This window comes from Camelina sativa, chromosome 4 (assembly GCF_030686135.1).
Source record: "Camelina sativa cultivar CO46 ecotype springtype chromosome 4, ASM3068613v1".
Taxonomy (NCBI): Eukaryota; Viridiplantae; Streptophyta; class Magnoliopsida; order Brassicales; family Brassicaceae; genus Camelina; species Camelina sativa.
In genome coordinates, this window is record NC_141883.1 from 19,493,042 (window position 1) to 19,509,430 (window position 16,389).

A 16,389-nucleotide genomic window follows, 5' to 3' on the forward strand; every position below is an offset into this window, starting at 1 on the left:
TAGTAAATTCTATGTTTGAATTTACTTTGTTTACATCTCCTAGTATGAAAACTAGTGCGTTTTGTAATTTAAATAGGCACTAGAAATACATTTACTACGAAGACATTTAATAAGTGTCGTAAATGACGGTTTTTGTTCATCTCCCCAACCAACTACAATATTTTATCACCATATATTGGGTACTTGCGTAGTTTCCGCCTACTCAAACCTCACACCAAATACATAAATATTTACACATCTACAACGAAATGTCCGATGGAATTGAAAGAGTACTTGATCTACATGATGATATATATTTAAAAATCATCAGGCTTGTTGTAGTTGATGGTTTGTCATTTCTTGGTCAAATATTGAAGGCTGGCCGAGTCACAGCCGTCTACAGGCCCAAAATTCTAAAGGATGTTGATATCTAAAAAATTTGTTGTCATCCTTCTTGGTTCCAAACATCCAGAACCCAAATGGTGGACTCCAAAAGCTTCACAGGCGTTTTTTCCAAAAATGCTTAGAAGCTGGGAACAAAATAGCAATCTACTATGAAGGCCTCCGGATTGTTGCCGAGGACAAAGACAAAGGTATTGCACTTCTAAGTTGTAACGTTCCCGCAGAAGTTGATGTGACACTTGCATGTGGGATTCTATCTATGTTAAATGGGAATGAGGAGATGGCAATTCATTACCTTCACCAGTTTGATGCATATCACTATCCATTGGAATCAGAGGGTTTAAGGCTTATCGTCGAAGATGTGTTCCAAGAGTTATCTACATATATTATAGCGCTTAAAAACACATACACTGATTCACTTGCGTATCCTTCAAGTCCATTGATCCCTTCCCGGATTGTGCTCTTCTCTGTTGTATGGAGGTCGGTAGCTATTATGAATTCTATCGAGACTATGACATCTTGTGCACAAAATGCGGCCTGTGGTGGCTGGCGACATCTATCTATGAGATCCTATCGTTCTATTTTTAGCTGCCTGTTTTCATCTAATCGTTACGTACTATGTTTGGTATTAATATGTAATGCAACGTTAGTCAAATTTTTATGTATGCATTATGTTTTCCTGTCCCATTTTATTTCCCATGCACTATTTTTACTTGTGTTTTTTGTTCCTTTTGTTTCAAATGTTTTGACTTGTATTTGTTTCCCATGTAATATATAATGTTGTACCCTATGTCCCAGTCGCATGTTAATATGTTCAGGTGCACTTTCTTACGTGAAGATAAGTACAACATTTTCGCCTTACGTTCAATCAAAGGTAAAACAAACAAGTTGTAAAAATTACAAACAAACTGAAGTAAATGAAGTTTACTTCTTTTGATATGGAACATATTTGAACAAATAAACCCTATTAATGACTGATTCGTCAAAATTATATCTCTCTTAGCGGAATGTGTTACATAGACAAAATCTTATGTGGATACATACATAACTTCTTGTTTTGGTGGAGTTATTAAATTATAAACCTACCAAGTCTTTGAACATTTTAAAAGCATACGTAACAACATGATGAAGAAGTATTCATGATAACATTCACTCTTCACGTTAACACAATGATTTAATGTGGACAAAATCTATTCAGTAAAAAGGGGGCCACCTGAGTCAAAACAGCCCCTGTTTAAACTCACGGAGCCGGGTTCAGCCGTAGCTTCGAGAATCTCAGGAAAAAGCTCGGATGGGGTCACTTCGGGTGCATCTGCCTCAGAGGTTTACCAGAAGCTGATTGCAAAGCTCGACGTCTTGTGCTCTCCGCAGCCTCGTAATAGAATTCACCCGCTTTCTTCAGCTTCCCCCTTAGGTCTTCGTTAGCAATCCCAAGGTCCAGCACTTCGATCTCAGCCTTTTTCATTCGGGATTGAATCTGTTCAGCTTCCTCTACGGTCTTGGCATTTACGGTTTTTAGCCGAGCGTATTCAGCTACTTGACATTCTAGTTCGGCCACCCGGCGCTTAAGCTTTGTCACTTCGGAGGCCAAAGGGGAAGCGAATAACTGCTCTTTGTATGAAGCCACAGAGTTATTAAACTCAATCATCATCTACAAAAGATGGGAAAATAGTAAAATAAAAAAAAACTTTAAAATTCTTCTTATACTTACCTCACCGAGTTGCATTATATAAACTTGGTTATTTCACCTAAGGAAAATACTGGTAACCATTGTACACTAGAATCTACTTACCACGAGGTGAGTAGCGTTGTTCCTTTGGAGGGAGTTTGCTCGAGGAGCCTCCTTACTCCTTAGCATCCTCGGGCTTCTTCTCGGGAGGTACTCCTTCTCTCAAGCCGGATTTGCCCCGTTCATCCCTAGAGGAGCTAGTTCGAGCTCGGGTCTTATCACGAGAAGAGGAGGAAGACTTAGGCTCTTTCCTCTTCTTTGATTGCTCAACCCACTGCGAGTTGCTCTTAGTTCGACTGTTATCAGCAGCCGGGGAGGAACCTCTTTCTCTCTGGATTTGTCAGTGGAATCCGTGATGATAGTTAAGGGAGGCCCGAAAGACTCGGAGGTCAAAGCCGGGACTTCATTCACCTCGGGAGCTAGGGAATTAGCGTCCTTTTCCTTTAAAAGAATGCAAACTTTGCCCTTAGCAAGAGCAGAAGACATCAACCTTTTGGTCTCCTTCTCGGCATTTTCGAGCTCTTTCTTGAAAGCCCTTTCTCCCCTGTAGCCCATTGAGGAAGCGTCAAAAACTCGTGGTGGAGATGAGCGAACGTAAGAACGGTTCCTAAGTCTCACTCCGGATTCTCTGAAACGCTCACACGAAAAAGAATCCCAGGCGATATGACCACTGTAGAACCGGGAGAACTATTCCACGAAGGTAGGTGAGAGTTGGCTTCGCTCGAAGTGAGCTGAAATTGAAACAATAAAATGTCTTTGAAAAAAAACAACAACAAAAAAAGGGAATTTATTCATCACGCGAGGTGCTTTGCGCTACAAATTTTAGTAGCCCACTTTGACACGAATGAGCCCGTCAGGTGTCCGAAGGTGAGTTCATTAACCGGAAGAAAAAAAAGATTTCCGCCATTTCTCGTCCTTCTCGGGTAGGTCGTTAAAGACCTTGAGTATAGAGAGCGGACTAACATAAATGGTCCCCTTGGTTCGCCCCGTCTTCAAGGTATAGACGTGAAGAAAGTCAGCAAGAGATAGGAGGTAACCATGTTCCTCCCTCAGGGTATGGAGGCAAAGGACGGTCCATCAAAGTCCGGGCACATTTTAGGAAGGGTAAAACCCAGCTCGAACATCATCCGTATGATGAGTTCTGGGAGAGGAAAGGACAACCCGCATGCAGAGAAGAATTTCTCAAACGCCCAACAGTAGCCAGATGGAGGATTCTCCGGAGATTCATGAGCCTTTGGGAACCGGATTTCAACCTCTGGAGGAATCCCACACGACCCTCTTATCTCTGCTGCGTCTTCCTAAAAAAAATAGACAGGGGATGGGGACCAAAAACCCCAGGGATAAAGGGTTTAGCGGTTTTATTTGGAGTAGACTTCAGAGGCAACATAGTCTTCGAAGAAGAACGGTGTAGATCAATTAAGAAAGGTGGAAATTTTTTCGGCAAACGGCAAGAGCAAAGAAAAATAAGAAGCGGAAGAATAACAGTAACAAGTTTTGAAAAAAAAAATAAAAACGAAGAAACTCTACCTTTATAAGCCATGGAGAGGTGGGGAGAGCAATGATGACATGGGGAAACGAAAGGTCGAGGTTCTCCCCCCTTCCCCTCTTATAGTTAATCAGACTGACGGGCGGGACCCACTCCTTGTTCGGGAAGGAAAATCCATCATTATCACAATCAAATCATGAGATTTAAGAAGATTTAGAGTATATTTAGTTTCCCAATGTGGGCATAGGCACATCAAAAGTCCCCCGAACTAATCAGTCTGAGAGACTTGGGGGGCAACTGTTGGTACCGCGGTTAATCAACTCGGTTCGAGGGGTACATCCAGAGTGAATCACTTGGGCTCGGAACGGAAAACAGCCCGACCCGTCGGACTGAAGAGGCCTAGATAAGGGGGACGAGCTGGTGTTACATCGAGCTAGGAAAGTGATTCCGCAGCTCGGGGATATGGTCAAAGATTTCGTCATACTATCAGCTATAAGTAGAGAGCGTGATTAACAGAGTAAATTGATTTCACATTAATTAGACCTGATGTAGAATAAATAAGAAAAAAAACAGAATATTGTAGGGACGGAAAAACTTTTTACAAGCAATAAGAATACAACTTTCACTTTGCAACAAAAACAATTGTTTAAACAGTTCGGAACTAGTATGGTGGTAAGCTAGCTCCTCCGTTCGAAAAACACTCTGGGAAGAGAAGTTCGTTTTCCGATCTCACACCGGTGCGATAGTCCTTTTGCATCATCATCAAATTTTCTTGTACCCTATCCTTTCATTCTAACTAATAGTTTGTTATATAACTGATTTGATAAAAAAAAAATCAAAGAAAAATAAGATATTGTTAGGAGGAAAATAAAAGTTTTACCCACTGGATATTGGAATTACTTACCAGATTTTGAGGAAAACTGGAAAAGTAAGCATGGGTTGCCAAAAAATAAGAACAAAGGGAAAAATATGTTTAAGTTTAGGTTAAAGTGTAAATAATTTTATTAGTTCACTTCAGATGTTATTAAATAATTACGGTAAAAATAAAAGAAAAAAAATTGAATTTGGGTTGGACATGGTGCAAATGCATTTTTTGCACTAGATCAACGCTGGAGCTGAAAGAGGTTAAACTGTATTGCTAACATTTAATGTCCCAATATAACTTTATTAAAAATTTATGGTTGGTATTGTATAATTTAGCACTCCTAGTTCTAGACTTCTAGATCATTACTTTATTTTGGTTTTTATTTTATTTTGGGCCAATTTGCCTAGTAACCAAATTCAAATATTAAATAAAAGATATAACACATTATTTGAAAAAATATTGAAAAATAGGATGAAAGTTATAATGAATTACCATTATAGTGTTTTGATGGTGTGGTGGATCTGGTGGTTGATGGTGGTGGTGGTGGCCAGAGGCCGGCAGCCGGTGCTCAGAGTAGGTGGTGGCCGGCGATCGATGACCAGCGATTGGAGTAGGTGGTGGCCGGCGACCAGCGATCGGAGTAGGTGGTGGCCGAAGACGGTGGTGGTCAGAGGTAATGTTGGTCAGAGGTGGTGGTAGACGGTGGCTTAAGGCGGTTGCCAGAAAAGATGATGGCCAGTGGTGGTAACCAGAGGAGGTAGTTGGAGGAGGCGAAAGTTAATCATGCAACAAAATTATTTTGGTAATATTTATATAAATAGAGAAAATAATATTTTTAATGGTTACCATGGTTATGGAATGAATTAAAGAATTTTTTTATGGTTAGTTATGCCAAAATTTTTTATTTTTTTTTGTATTGGTAAATTTATCTAATGTTTATTAATTTTTTTTTGTAGCTATAATATTTTTAAAATATTTTTCACTAATTTAGTTCTTTATTTCTTTTAAAATTTTGTTTTGTAAAAAGCTTTAAATGAATTGAAGAAAGGAACAGAAACAAGCAACAATAGATTGCGTGTTTAATGGAAGGGAATCCAGTTGAAGCCTCGTGTTTATCGGTGAGACCGTTACGGTTTACTGTTAAATACTACGGTTTTGGTAATTAATTTCCGGTTTAAGTTATATAGCTTTGACTCTGACGTACTGTGTACTTGAGAGACCAATGAGATGAACGAGAGTTAGTAATACGTCGAAACGAATCTCTCACCGACGACAACGAAGGCGAAGAAGACCCGTTACAGTACATTTCACACCTCTCTCTCTTTCTTTCTTTCTCTATCTCTTTGTCACACACTTCACTCACTCTCACAAAATTTCTATTGCGCTTCTACAGGAGTCACATTGCTTGATTTCACTGTGTGAAACCAAAAAAAAAAAACATTTGATCCAAATTTCTTCTGTTTCGCCTCACAGGTAAATTTTGTTGTTTGTTAATTTCATCTCGATGAAAAAATTTTACATTTTTTTTTTGGGGGGTTTCAGTTTGGTATTTTTGTTCCAAGGGTTTCATTTTCCTGATTTGATGTTTTCTCTTTTTTTTTTTTTTCTTGAAAATTTGATCTTCTGTGATGATGATATATGAGAAAGATGGTCTCTTGATTCTGAAAGATGGTTTTTTGTTTCTGTTTTTTTGGGTGTAGTGATGAAATTACAAAACCCAGATAAGAAAACCCTAAGAGGAGCCTTTAGTCAGGAATCTAGTCTAGTGGTGGCTTCAGGTTCTGGGGATTTCGGTATGGATGGTTTGAAATGCGATGGGAAATTCCCGGTTAAGGAGGCATTAATGGAAGAAGAAGACGAAGAAGGTGGTGATAAAGTGAGGAAGATTCAAGTCTCTGGAGGGAATATATCTCTTGTTGTTGATTTTAGTGGTTCTTTAACTGGGAATTCTTCTCACAATGTCTTTGAGTCTAAAGGTAGTTGTGTGAATGAGAGTCTTGTTAAAAGAAATGGGTACAGAGAGGATGAAACTCAGGAGTTTCTGGTTGGGAATCTTGTATGGGTCATGAATAAATACAAGAAATGGTGGCCAGGAGAAGTGGTTGACTTCAAAGCTGACGCAAAGGATAGTTTTATGGTTAGGTTTATTGGTCAGAGCCATCTTGTTTCGTGGTTTGCATCTTCGAAGTTGAAGCCTTTTAAGGAGAGCTTTGAGCAAGTACTGAACCAAAGAAACGATATTGGGTTTTTCTCTGCGTTAGAGAAAGCTATGTCCTTGTTGAGCAACTCGTTGAAACTTGATATGACTTGCTCTTGCATTGCTGTTGGGAATGGAATAGTGTCAGCCCAAAATGTACCAACTTGGAAGAGCAAACCTTTGATACTGCGTGAATTCTCGGTAGATCGGTTGGAACCAAAAGAGTTTGTCACTCAGCTGAAGGATATTGCGAAATGTGTTTCGAATGCTGGAGTACTCGAGTCTAGAGTTATGCAGTGTCGGTTATCAGCTTTTTATACTCTCGTTGGACATAAGCATATACCAATGAGCCAGCTACACGAAAATGAGGGTAGGAAAAGTTTCACTGCTAAGATGAATGACAGTCAGTTCATCGGTTCTCCATCCGTTGTTGCAGGTAATAGCAGGAACAGGTTTCGTAAAGAATGGTTTAGGAAATTTGTAAGTGAGGTTGACAATGTGTCTGCGAGAGACCATCTAGTAAATGTGCCTCCTTCTGATTTGATATCTAAACTCAAGCTGCTTGCTGTGGACCAGAGTTGTTCACGAGAGACTGAAAATATTGGTCTCTTTGAGTGGTTCTTCTCCAAATTCAGAATTTCTGTGTTTCATGATGAAAATGCTTACAAGATGCAGTTGGCTAACATGGCTGGTTTCAAGGACTTGATGTTAGCTAGTAATGCAAATCGTGGTACTCATCAGAAAACCTCAAAGTCAAAGAAATTAGGGATGTTTGCTGATACTGAGAAGAAGACCTTTGAGTCGCAGATATCAGAGAAGTCAAAGATCGAGTCTCTTAATTGTGTTTCAACTCCAGATAACGTGCACGAGGCCTCCAAGTCAAAGAATTCAGGGAAGACAAAGATCAATCATATCATTGGCCACTCCGATTTTTCTAGTTCTGTTGCTAATAAGCCACTTTCGAAAGATTTCCAAGAAACACCATTGGTTCGATTTCCAGACGGGAGACCTACTATGATGGGAGATACACTCAGCCGCACTGCTGCTACACTTGTACCGGACCTAAACAGCGGAGGCAATGCTTTAGATATTGTAGAGTATGAGCATTTTCAAAGACCTGAGATGTTAATGCCGCCTAATGTCTGCCCACAAGAGGAGAATAGACCGAGATCTACGATACTCAACTTTCAGGTGACATCTCCGTGTTCAACCAACGGAGTCTCAGGAACTCAGTTTGTTTCTAGCCAGCCAGCTTCATTCAGACACTTCACGAGTGAAGACCTTTTCACTGGTTCAGGGAAGAAGAAGAGAGGAAGGAAGCGGAAGAATGCACAAGAGCTTCCAATAGTTGCACATTCCACTACTGGTATACCTGACTTAAATGGAATGGCTTCAGAGCCAGCTTCGGTTTTGCCTAAAGTTGAGCCTACTCAGCGCAGAAGACGCCGGAGGAAAGAGGAGTTATCTAATGGTATAACCAGAGGAATCACAATTCTCTTCTTGAAATTTTCCTCCCGAGTGTCAATGCCTTCAAGGGACGACCTAACCTCGAGATTCTCTGCGTTTGGTCCTTTGGATTCTTCCGAAACACACGTTTCAGAAGAATTCAGTGGTGCTCAGGTCGCCTTTGTGAGTAGTTCTGATGCGATTGAAGCAGTTAAAAGCTTAGAGAAAGCTAACCCATTTGGTGAAACCTTAGTGAGTTTCAGGTTACAGCAAAAACTGATAACCGTTCAAAGGAACATAGCCCCGCGGATGCCTGTAATCTCACATGTTAGTCCCATACCGAAACCGAACAATATACCGACGAGTGTGGAATCAATGAGGCAGAATCTGTTGATGATGACAGCAATGCTGGAGAAATCTGGGGATAGTTTATCAAGAGAGACGAAAGCTAAACTGAAAAGCGAGATCACTGGGCTTTTGGAAAAGGTTAGTTCAATGCCGAGCTCTTCTTCTTCCTGAATGATCCCTAACATTCATCATCAATGTGACCTTCTCAGGCTTTCTATTGTGTACCATGTGTTGTAACTTTTGTATCCCATCTTATAAACTGGGTTCTTGTGTTTCCAGTCTTTTAGTTTGACGGTAGTTCTAGACTAAGATTAGATAATAGAAGTTGTTGGCAGTATTCTAATAACTTTTTCCTTGATAGCTTGAAGCTCTCTAGATTATGTAATCTCCATTCTTCAAGGTAGTTCTTGCCTACTTGATTATTTCCATCAAGATCTTACGTATTTCCGTTATAAGTCACTGTGTATGTACAAGTAGAGAGACATTGAAAAGCTTGAAATGTTCCCTACTCTGTTTCCACCTAATTCACTGTGTATTAAGTATTAACATAGAAGTACAAAAGCCGAAATGAACACTCAGAGGCCACCTCAATCACAGAGACACAGTGACTTAAAACGTAATCTCTCTCCCTAATCTATGTTAAGTCCCTCAATCAAGATTTCTCTTGGAAATAATGACTAACTTTATAACTTAATCTCTCTCCATAATCATTAGCTCGAGTGGCCCATCTGCATTTTATGATCTACAAAACACAAATCAACGAGATAAAACAAGAAAGAAGCTTTGGGGTGAACACATATATATAAAGGGGAAGGCCTTGTTCATGAATGGTAGGGAAGATCGAACCAAAACTACGGGGAAATCTAAGGGTTTCATTGGAAGGTTATTACAAAAAACCGAGGATAACGGTTGGATTGGGAAACTGAGTGAAATGGTAAACTGGTCAGTTGATTAGTCTCACTAGTCACCCCCTATAGTCATAATTTGCTTCAATTGCAGTATGATCACGAGAAGAGACTATTACTGTTCGATTGGGGCGAATACGTGTAAGTTGGGAAATATAGGGGCTTTATGTAATAATAGTCAAATTGTGGCTGAGCTGGTGTGGCCATAGCATAAATCAACGGTTCGATTTTGGATTAAAAGCAATGCTAATGAAACGAGTTATACTTTGAAAAATAGAATATTTGAGACGTGCTAAATCTTCCTAAATCGTTAGTGTTCACAACCAAAATGATACTTAAATTAATCGTAACACTAATAAAACGAGTTATATACAGACCATATTTTAAAAAATGACGTATTTCGATAAAATAATAAGATAATAATTTTTTTGAAAATCCTATGTAAAAATATGGTCTCATCAATATCATAAACTAATAATCATATAAACTGATATATATATATATATATATATATATATCTAACAAAATCTCGTGAAATATGAATCTATTGTTGTTAATCTATTCTTGAATTTGCATTTTTGTTGGAGCTCATCTCTAATTTTTTTATTGTTGTATTTTCACATCGCATCCATAAATTGTGAAGAATCATTGATGCGATAATTGCTTCTTTAGTAATGGCAATATCTTCTGCGACTTCATCATTACCATGAAGGATAGTAGTAACAATTTTTTTAAGCTCTAAACTTCTAACATTTCTCATTTTTACCTAGATAATCTATTAAACAATTGACATTCATCCTATTACGATAACCAAGATTATAAATTAAGAAAATTCTTTAAAAATGTAAATGATAACAAAAGTGTCTTATTTTGTAATAAAAAAAATTTTAATATGAAAATGAGAAAATCTCTTCATAAATTAATAAAATATTAATTTATTGATAAACTAATATCTATTAATTTATCGATAAATTAAAACCTCTATAAATTAATAAAATTTCATGGTCCCGACCTTATTAATTTATAGAGGTTTTACTTTAATATGGAAAACATGATATTTGAGACGTGGTTAAATCTTTAGTAAATACTAGGATAGTATCTGCGCTACGCCGCAGGTTATTTTTTATAATTTTTTTATTATATAGATTATGTTTATTTTTTGTATGTTGTTTGTAATTTTAGTCTGTTAGCTTTCTCATCACAACTCATACAACTTATAGACAATCATTATAAATTTTTATTTTCCAAATAAACCAACATGTATATGCAGACATTTAAGCAGCCTCTTCTCATAAAGCTAAGATGTACAAATCACTGTTAAAAGTTACTCACATTTGCTAATGCCCTTATAAGACAATACTCATAATACATTCAAGATCATAGTTTAGTCTTCAGTGAAACATTAATTCACTATCCACCATTTTACAAATTCAAATAATAAACCCAACATACTAAACCACTTCCAATAAAAAGAGTTCAAAAACATAGTATTATATAATAAAACTCTAAAGATTCCATTAAAAATTCCAAAATAAGTTCTACAACACAGACAATTGTCGACCATATACTCAACAACTATTGAAGAGTAAATAAAGAAAGAAATTAATGCATATCGGCAAATATCACCTCACCTTAGCCTTAACTTGTTGGAGACTTACAACTTGATTCTCCATAAACAAAAACATATATTCATGTATGTCCATTGTCACTTTGTGATCTCATTGGTGACCGGAGGAACATCGACCTTTGTTCTGAACATACAAAAACCTAGTCACTACACCGCGAAATATTTTTATAAATTTGTTTATTTTATTATAAATATAATTTGTAGTAACTAAATAAAATTTAGTATTTGATGTTTTACCTTTACTTTTAGAATGTAGTGTCTTTTGCTTATCGGAATTATTTTTTTATTTATATGGCTAAATTTGTAATTATAATTATATTCTTTATTTGTAATGAGAAAGATAATGTTTTAAACGTAAAAATATAATATATTTTCAATTGGTAATTTTTTTTCTATTTTCTGATATGTTAAAATTGTTTAGTGACTACAAAGCTTTTAGTTACGGAGTCTATATATTTTTGTGAAACCAATTCGATAGTTTTCTAGGATTTGAGATAGCTTCATCCTAATAATTTTTGAAGAACACCAACCACATATATGAGCATAACAATGCACCATATCATGTTTTAATATTATTTTTTTGTACACACATTTTTTAAAGAACACACATTTTGTAGACACATCAAATTTATATTTTCTATTTTTAACTAAGTTTTGGAAAATAGCTCTGCTCAGCTTAATAATTAAACTAAACCATAACAACCTAATAATAACAACTCCTTTTTTAATATAATTGTTTTTTGTAAACAAATTTTTTAAAACACATATTATGTAGACACATCAAATTCATATTTTATATTTTAAACTAAGTTTTAGAAAATAGCTTTGCTCATTTCAATAATTAAACTAAACCGAACTAACAGTTTAATAATAACAAATCCAGTTTTTAATTTAAAAAAAAAAACTCCGTTTACGATCTCATGAATACGAATCAATAACTAATCCCAAGTCTAATTTAATAACTACAAGATCACAACCAACGTTATGACTGCGCACTAAAAAAACCAAAGCACCACTTCGACAAACCCACTCAAAACACTTAAACAGAGATTAGCTCAGTCACTCCGTTTCAAAATAGGGCAAGTGATATAAGCTTGTGCTTGTGCTAAAAAAAACAGTAGAAATGGAGTCTCCATGGTTTACCCTTTGCTTCAGGGATAACCCAGTGTTCTTGTGTCAGGTATCTTCTTACCCTTAATCGTTGTTTTCTGTTGGATTGCAGTCACGGTAACGGTAGAAACGGGACGTCAGTGAACATAACAGCACCATTGGCAAATTCGACGACGAGCTCTGGAATACAGAACGAGTTGTATTACATTCTTCGTATATGGAGCATTTTTGCAGTGATAATTTTGAATGTTGCTACTGTCTTGTGATTCAGACATATGATTTTTTTTTTTTGGTTTCGAGAAGTGTTCTTTTAACTTTTCTTAGGGTGGAAGTGGAGTTAGAGTTGAGGCTGTTTGTGTTGGTTTCGAATTTTTGTCCACAACAAAAACACAAGAAAACATTTTGATGGTCTTAATTTTTTTCCGCATTGTTCATTTTAGATATAAGGCAAGTGTTGTTGGAACATGTTAAAAAGAAAACCATATGGCAAATTCGGAAGAAAACAAATTATGTCGAACCTAATTAATTCAGCTCAAGTACAGTTTAACAATTGGAATCAAGCAAAGCAAATAACTAAAGTAAGAGCTTTTTTCATTTATAAACTAAATCTCTTTTACTTCAATAACCAAAGGGAGCAACTGTAAAAGAAAAAAACAAAAGCAAAGCATCCTAATCGAAACCAAACCCAAACCAAACTTTTGGCACATCTGAGGTATTAGTAGGAGACAAAAGAACAAATGAACACAAATGTACATGACAAATGTGAAGTCTTGCTTTGCTTAAGAGATGTTCATAGCTTCAGCATGATAGCTTTTGAGATCTTTGTCAAGGTCTGCAGCCAACTTCTCCACCTGCTTCTTTCTGCCTCGGCCGTTTTTATTCCCTCTGCCACCACCGGCACCTCGACCTCTACCACGAATCCCGTCTCGACCACCTCCATGTTGGTTTTGTTGGCTGCCACACATAAACAATATGAATAAGATGATAAACCTGATGCATCATCCGCCCATATGAATCAATGCAAGCTCCTTTAACACTTACGTTGCAGGGCGTCTCATAGAAGAACCTGAGCCTCTTCCTCTTCCTACTCTCCCACCTCTAACTCCTTGACTGCAAGAATCAGTGATCCATTCACTTCAGCACAAACGCAAAACTATTCTTTTGTTTAAAAAAACAGACCAAGAGACGGCAACATACCCAATGAAGACACTCCACTTCATCCTTCCATTCAATCCGGTTACATTAACCCAGGCTGCAACAGGAGCAGCCTCAGTATTTCCACCCAGAATCTCCAGTCTCATAGGCCATCCATCCAAGAGTACATTCTTGTATTTCTTCATAGCTAGCATTGCATCACTTCTTCTCATATACACAACTTCAGCCGAGCCCTATATGACACAGAACATCATATGTCAAAGATCACAGGAATGCAGTAAAGAACAAATACAACCAGAGCAAAAATAAAACAAAACTTACATTTGGACGTCCATTCCTGTCAAAGTGAACTGCATATCTTTTCAGCTCTCCAATCTCAGCATATATTTCTTATAGCTTTATATGATATAAATTTTTACCATGTGTTCTTTGAGGAACCTAAGTATATATCAAATTATGACATTGTAGTGGGACAAGTCAATTGACCTAAGCTTGACTCAACTTTGTCACTGAAACTCTTTCCTCAAATATAAACAAATATAAACAAATATAAACCAAGACTGAATATAAACAAATATAAACAATCACACACCAAATAAAGAGTTGATAACCATATTATCAAAACTAACCGAAACTAAATATAAACCAAGAAAATGATCGCTATTACTTAATGTACAAATATATTCAAGAACGCTATCATCGGTGACTTTGTTCCCTTCATGATCAGTAACATTGAAAACATCCATGAACCAGCCACCATAAAATGAGATATAAGCTTTCTTAATGGTGAGATTAAGCTCAATTAGAACTTGAACAACCTCCAGAAGTATTCAATGTTTATTCCCACTATCCACCTATAACAAAAAAACAAAATGTTTATACTCATTTCTTCCATTCTACTTAAACCAAACCTAACCCGGTGAAAATTTTGATTACCTTAATGACAGTGACATCCTTGCATACCTTGTTGCCCATCACAACCCTAAAATGAAAATAAAATGAAATACTCAGCCTAAAATCGAAAAGATAGATCATAACTTATGGAAGAAGAACAAAACAAAGTCAAACAAAAATCTAAAATGCCTAAAATTGAACAAAACCCAGTTCTGGAAACTAATCATCAGAGACGTATCCGGATAAAAATCATCAAAATGGAATTAAACAGAAACATAGACAAGTAAACAAATCCATTCTCGATTCGTTTGGTGATTTATGTAAAAGATAATCAAAATGAGCAAAACTAAATAGGTAAGGAATAAGAAACTGGATCAATTTAATGAAATTGAGAACTAACCTAGTGGATGAGGGAAGTCAGATCGGAGCTGAGCTTGCTGTTGTTCTCCGCGAGTGGTTCGCTCGTCCAAACCGATGGAGAAGAAGAGCTCGACAAAGTTACTTTTTAATTTAAAATCGTGAATATTTCAGAATGTTGCCAGGTAAGAAAAAACTGGGTTGAGCTGTATTAATTGTTTTAATTTAATTGGTCACATGTTTTACCTGATGTGTCACTTCCACAATTGTTTTCAGTGCTTATGTGTCATGCTCTGAAGAGAAACTAAGGACTTTTATTGTATTGATTGTAAGGGCTAGACAAAAAGAATCCAAACCCTTCCTTCCTAAAATATCATCAAACCAATGATGACTGGTTCGAACCCTTGACATTCCAAGTAATGTGGGGCACTTTTACCAAATGTGCTAAGAAACTAATACTATTAGCATGTCACTTAAACAACTTTTATAAAGGTGTATGGGGCACGTACCCCACCTAGTGTACATGTAGATCCGTCCCTGCGGCTGTACACAGGTTTATTCATATATATATTTGCTAGATAAAAGAAAAAACAGCAGCTACAGATTCTTAACTCTTCTAGTAGCAGCATCGCTGAAGCAGCTTTTCTTCTTACCTCCTCTTCTTCAGATTTTGACAATGGAACTAAAGCAGAGGCTAACTCATTGACCCATTTGGAAAAATCCCCACGTAAAATACTTGCGTACTCACCCACCATCTCACAAGATTTAATAGCTTGTTCGCAAGCAAATGATTTTTAAGCTTTAGCGTTTTCTACCCTCCTCGATCCATGGACAATCATCAACAAACTGCATCAGAAGGTAGTTGATAGTTTAGTTTGATTTTAAAACAGAAGTGTAACTGAGAAAAGAGAAAACAAACCTTTCATCAATAACTCCATCGTCATCAAATCCGGATCAGTCCACTGCAACAAATCTCGCAACGTGTGGTTGAACATCTTCACGTAGAAGCATAAAGTGTGTCAGCCATGTCAGATCCATGAGATAGTCTTCCCTCAAATCGGCATGCATGGACTTGAACATATTGATTACCTGGCAATACATGAATAGAATGATTAGACAACATAACAGGGAGAAAAGAAAAAGGGAAAGAAGGGAGTGATCGTGTGAACATACCTGAGATGCATCATCGTTTTCAGTTACCAAGCCAATAGCCCAATACTATTGATGCATACCATGGATAAACGAGCAACATCCCTATCAAATTCTTCACTTTTTTGCAAGCTTATCAAAGACACAATCACACTTTTATAGTGGTTTTGGTGCTGGAAAACACGACCTAGAACACATGAAAGAGCTTCTAAAGCTTTCGGTAGAAGATCTTTATTTTGACTCGGCTACCAAAGACAGAAGAACATAAGTTATGTATGTTGGGGGGTTTTTTATTTGGTATATACTAAAAGAATAAACTAGCACAAGCAACTTACCTTCTCTAGCAGGCCAAGCAGAATCTATAAAAGTTCGTCCATGTACAGTTCCATAATATCACTTGGACATATTCGGCTCAACTCGATTAGTGAGCAAAGAGCAGCATTCTGAACCTTTTGGTCCAAATCATTGATGGCAGTAGCAAGTATACTGGATAGTGTTTTGTGATGATCTAGTGGTAGAACGGAACCCAAAACCGAGTACAATGGTGCAAAGGCATTTATGGCAGCATACCTAACCCATGGATGATCATGTTCACTGTTAAGAGAGAGTTAACAAGACTATCTCTTCTAGATTTCCTGTTAACAGCTCAGGGCAAGACTGGCCAATGGACAAAAGTGCAGACAAAGCAGCAAAATTTTCTTGCCACAGAGATGATGAGTCAGAGTAGTGTTTTAGGAGCG

At 37.1% G+C, this 16,389-nt stretch overlaps 1 protein-coding gene and 1 pseudogene across 3 annotated transcripts; one reads left to right on the plus strand and one right to left on the minus strand.

Moving 5' to 3' along the window:
- Nucleotides 1-4,825: 4,825 nt before the first annotated feature.
- Nucleotides 4,826-8,904, plus strand: LOC104780629 (serine/threonine-protein kinase ATM pseudogene; annotated as a pseudogene). 2 transcript variants are annotated; one of them, XR_015596857.1, is made up of 4 exons: nt 4,826-5,263; nt 5,489-5,761; nt 5,855-5,934; nt 6,162-8,904. The product of XR_015596857.1 is annotated as a serine/threonine-protein kinase ATM pseudogene, transcript variant X1 (transcript). The 2 variants fall into 2 exon arrangements; XR_015596858.1 differs by lacking the exons at nt 4,826-5,263; nt 5,489-5,761 and having other exon boundaries at nt 5,803-5,934.
- A 3,762-nt stretch (nt 8,905-12,666) lies between these two features.
- On the minus strand, nt 12,667-14,683 carry LOC104783887 (THO complex subunit 4C-like). Its single transcript, XM_010508990.2, has 6 exons — nt 14,544-14,683; nt 14,186-14,231; nt 13,571-14,103; nt 13,292-13,482; nt 13,136-13,204; nt 12,667-13,048 (listed from the first exon to the last, which is right to left on the minus strand). Exons 4-6 carry the CDS (start codon nt 13,459-13,461, stop codon nt 12,874-12,876), a joined length of 414 nt encoding a protein of 137 aa, XP_010507292.2. The 5' UTR covers nt 13,462-13,482; nt 13,571-14,103; nt 14,186-14,231; nt 14,544-14,683; the 3' UTR covers nt 12,667-12,873.
- Between the last annotated feature and the right edge of the window lie 1,706 nt (nt 14,684-16,389).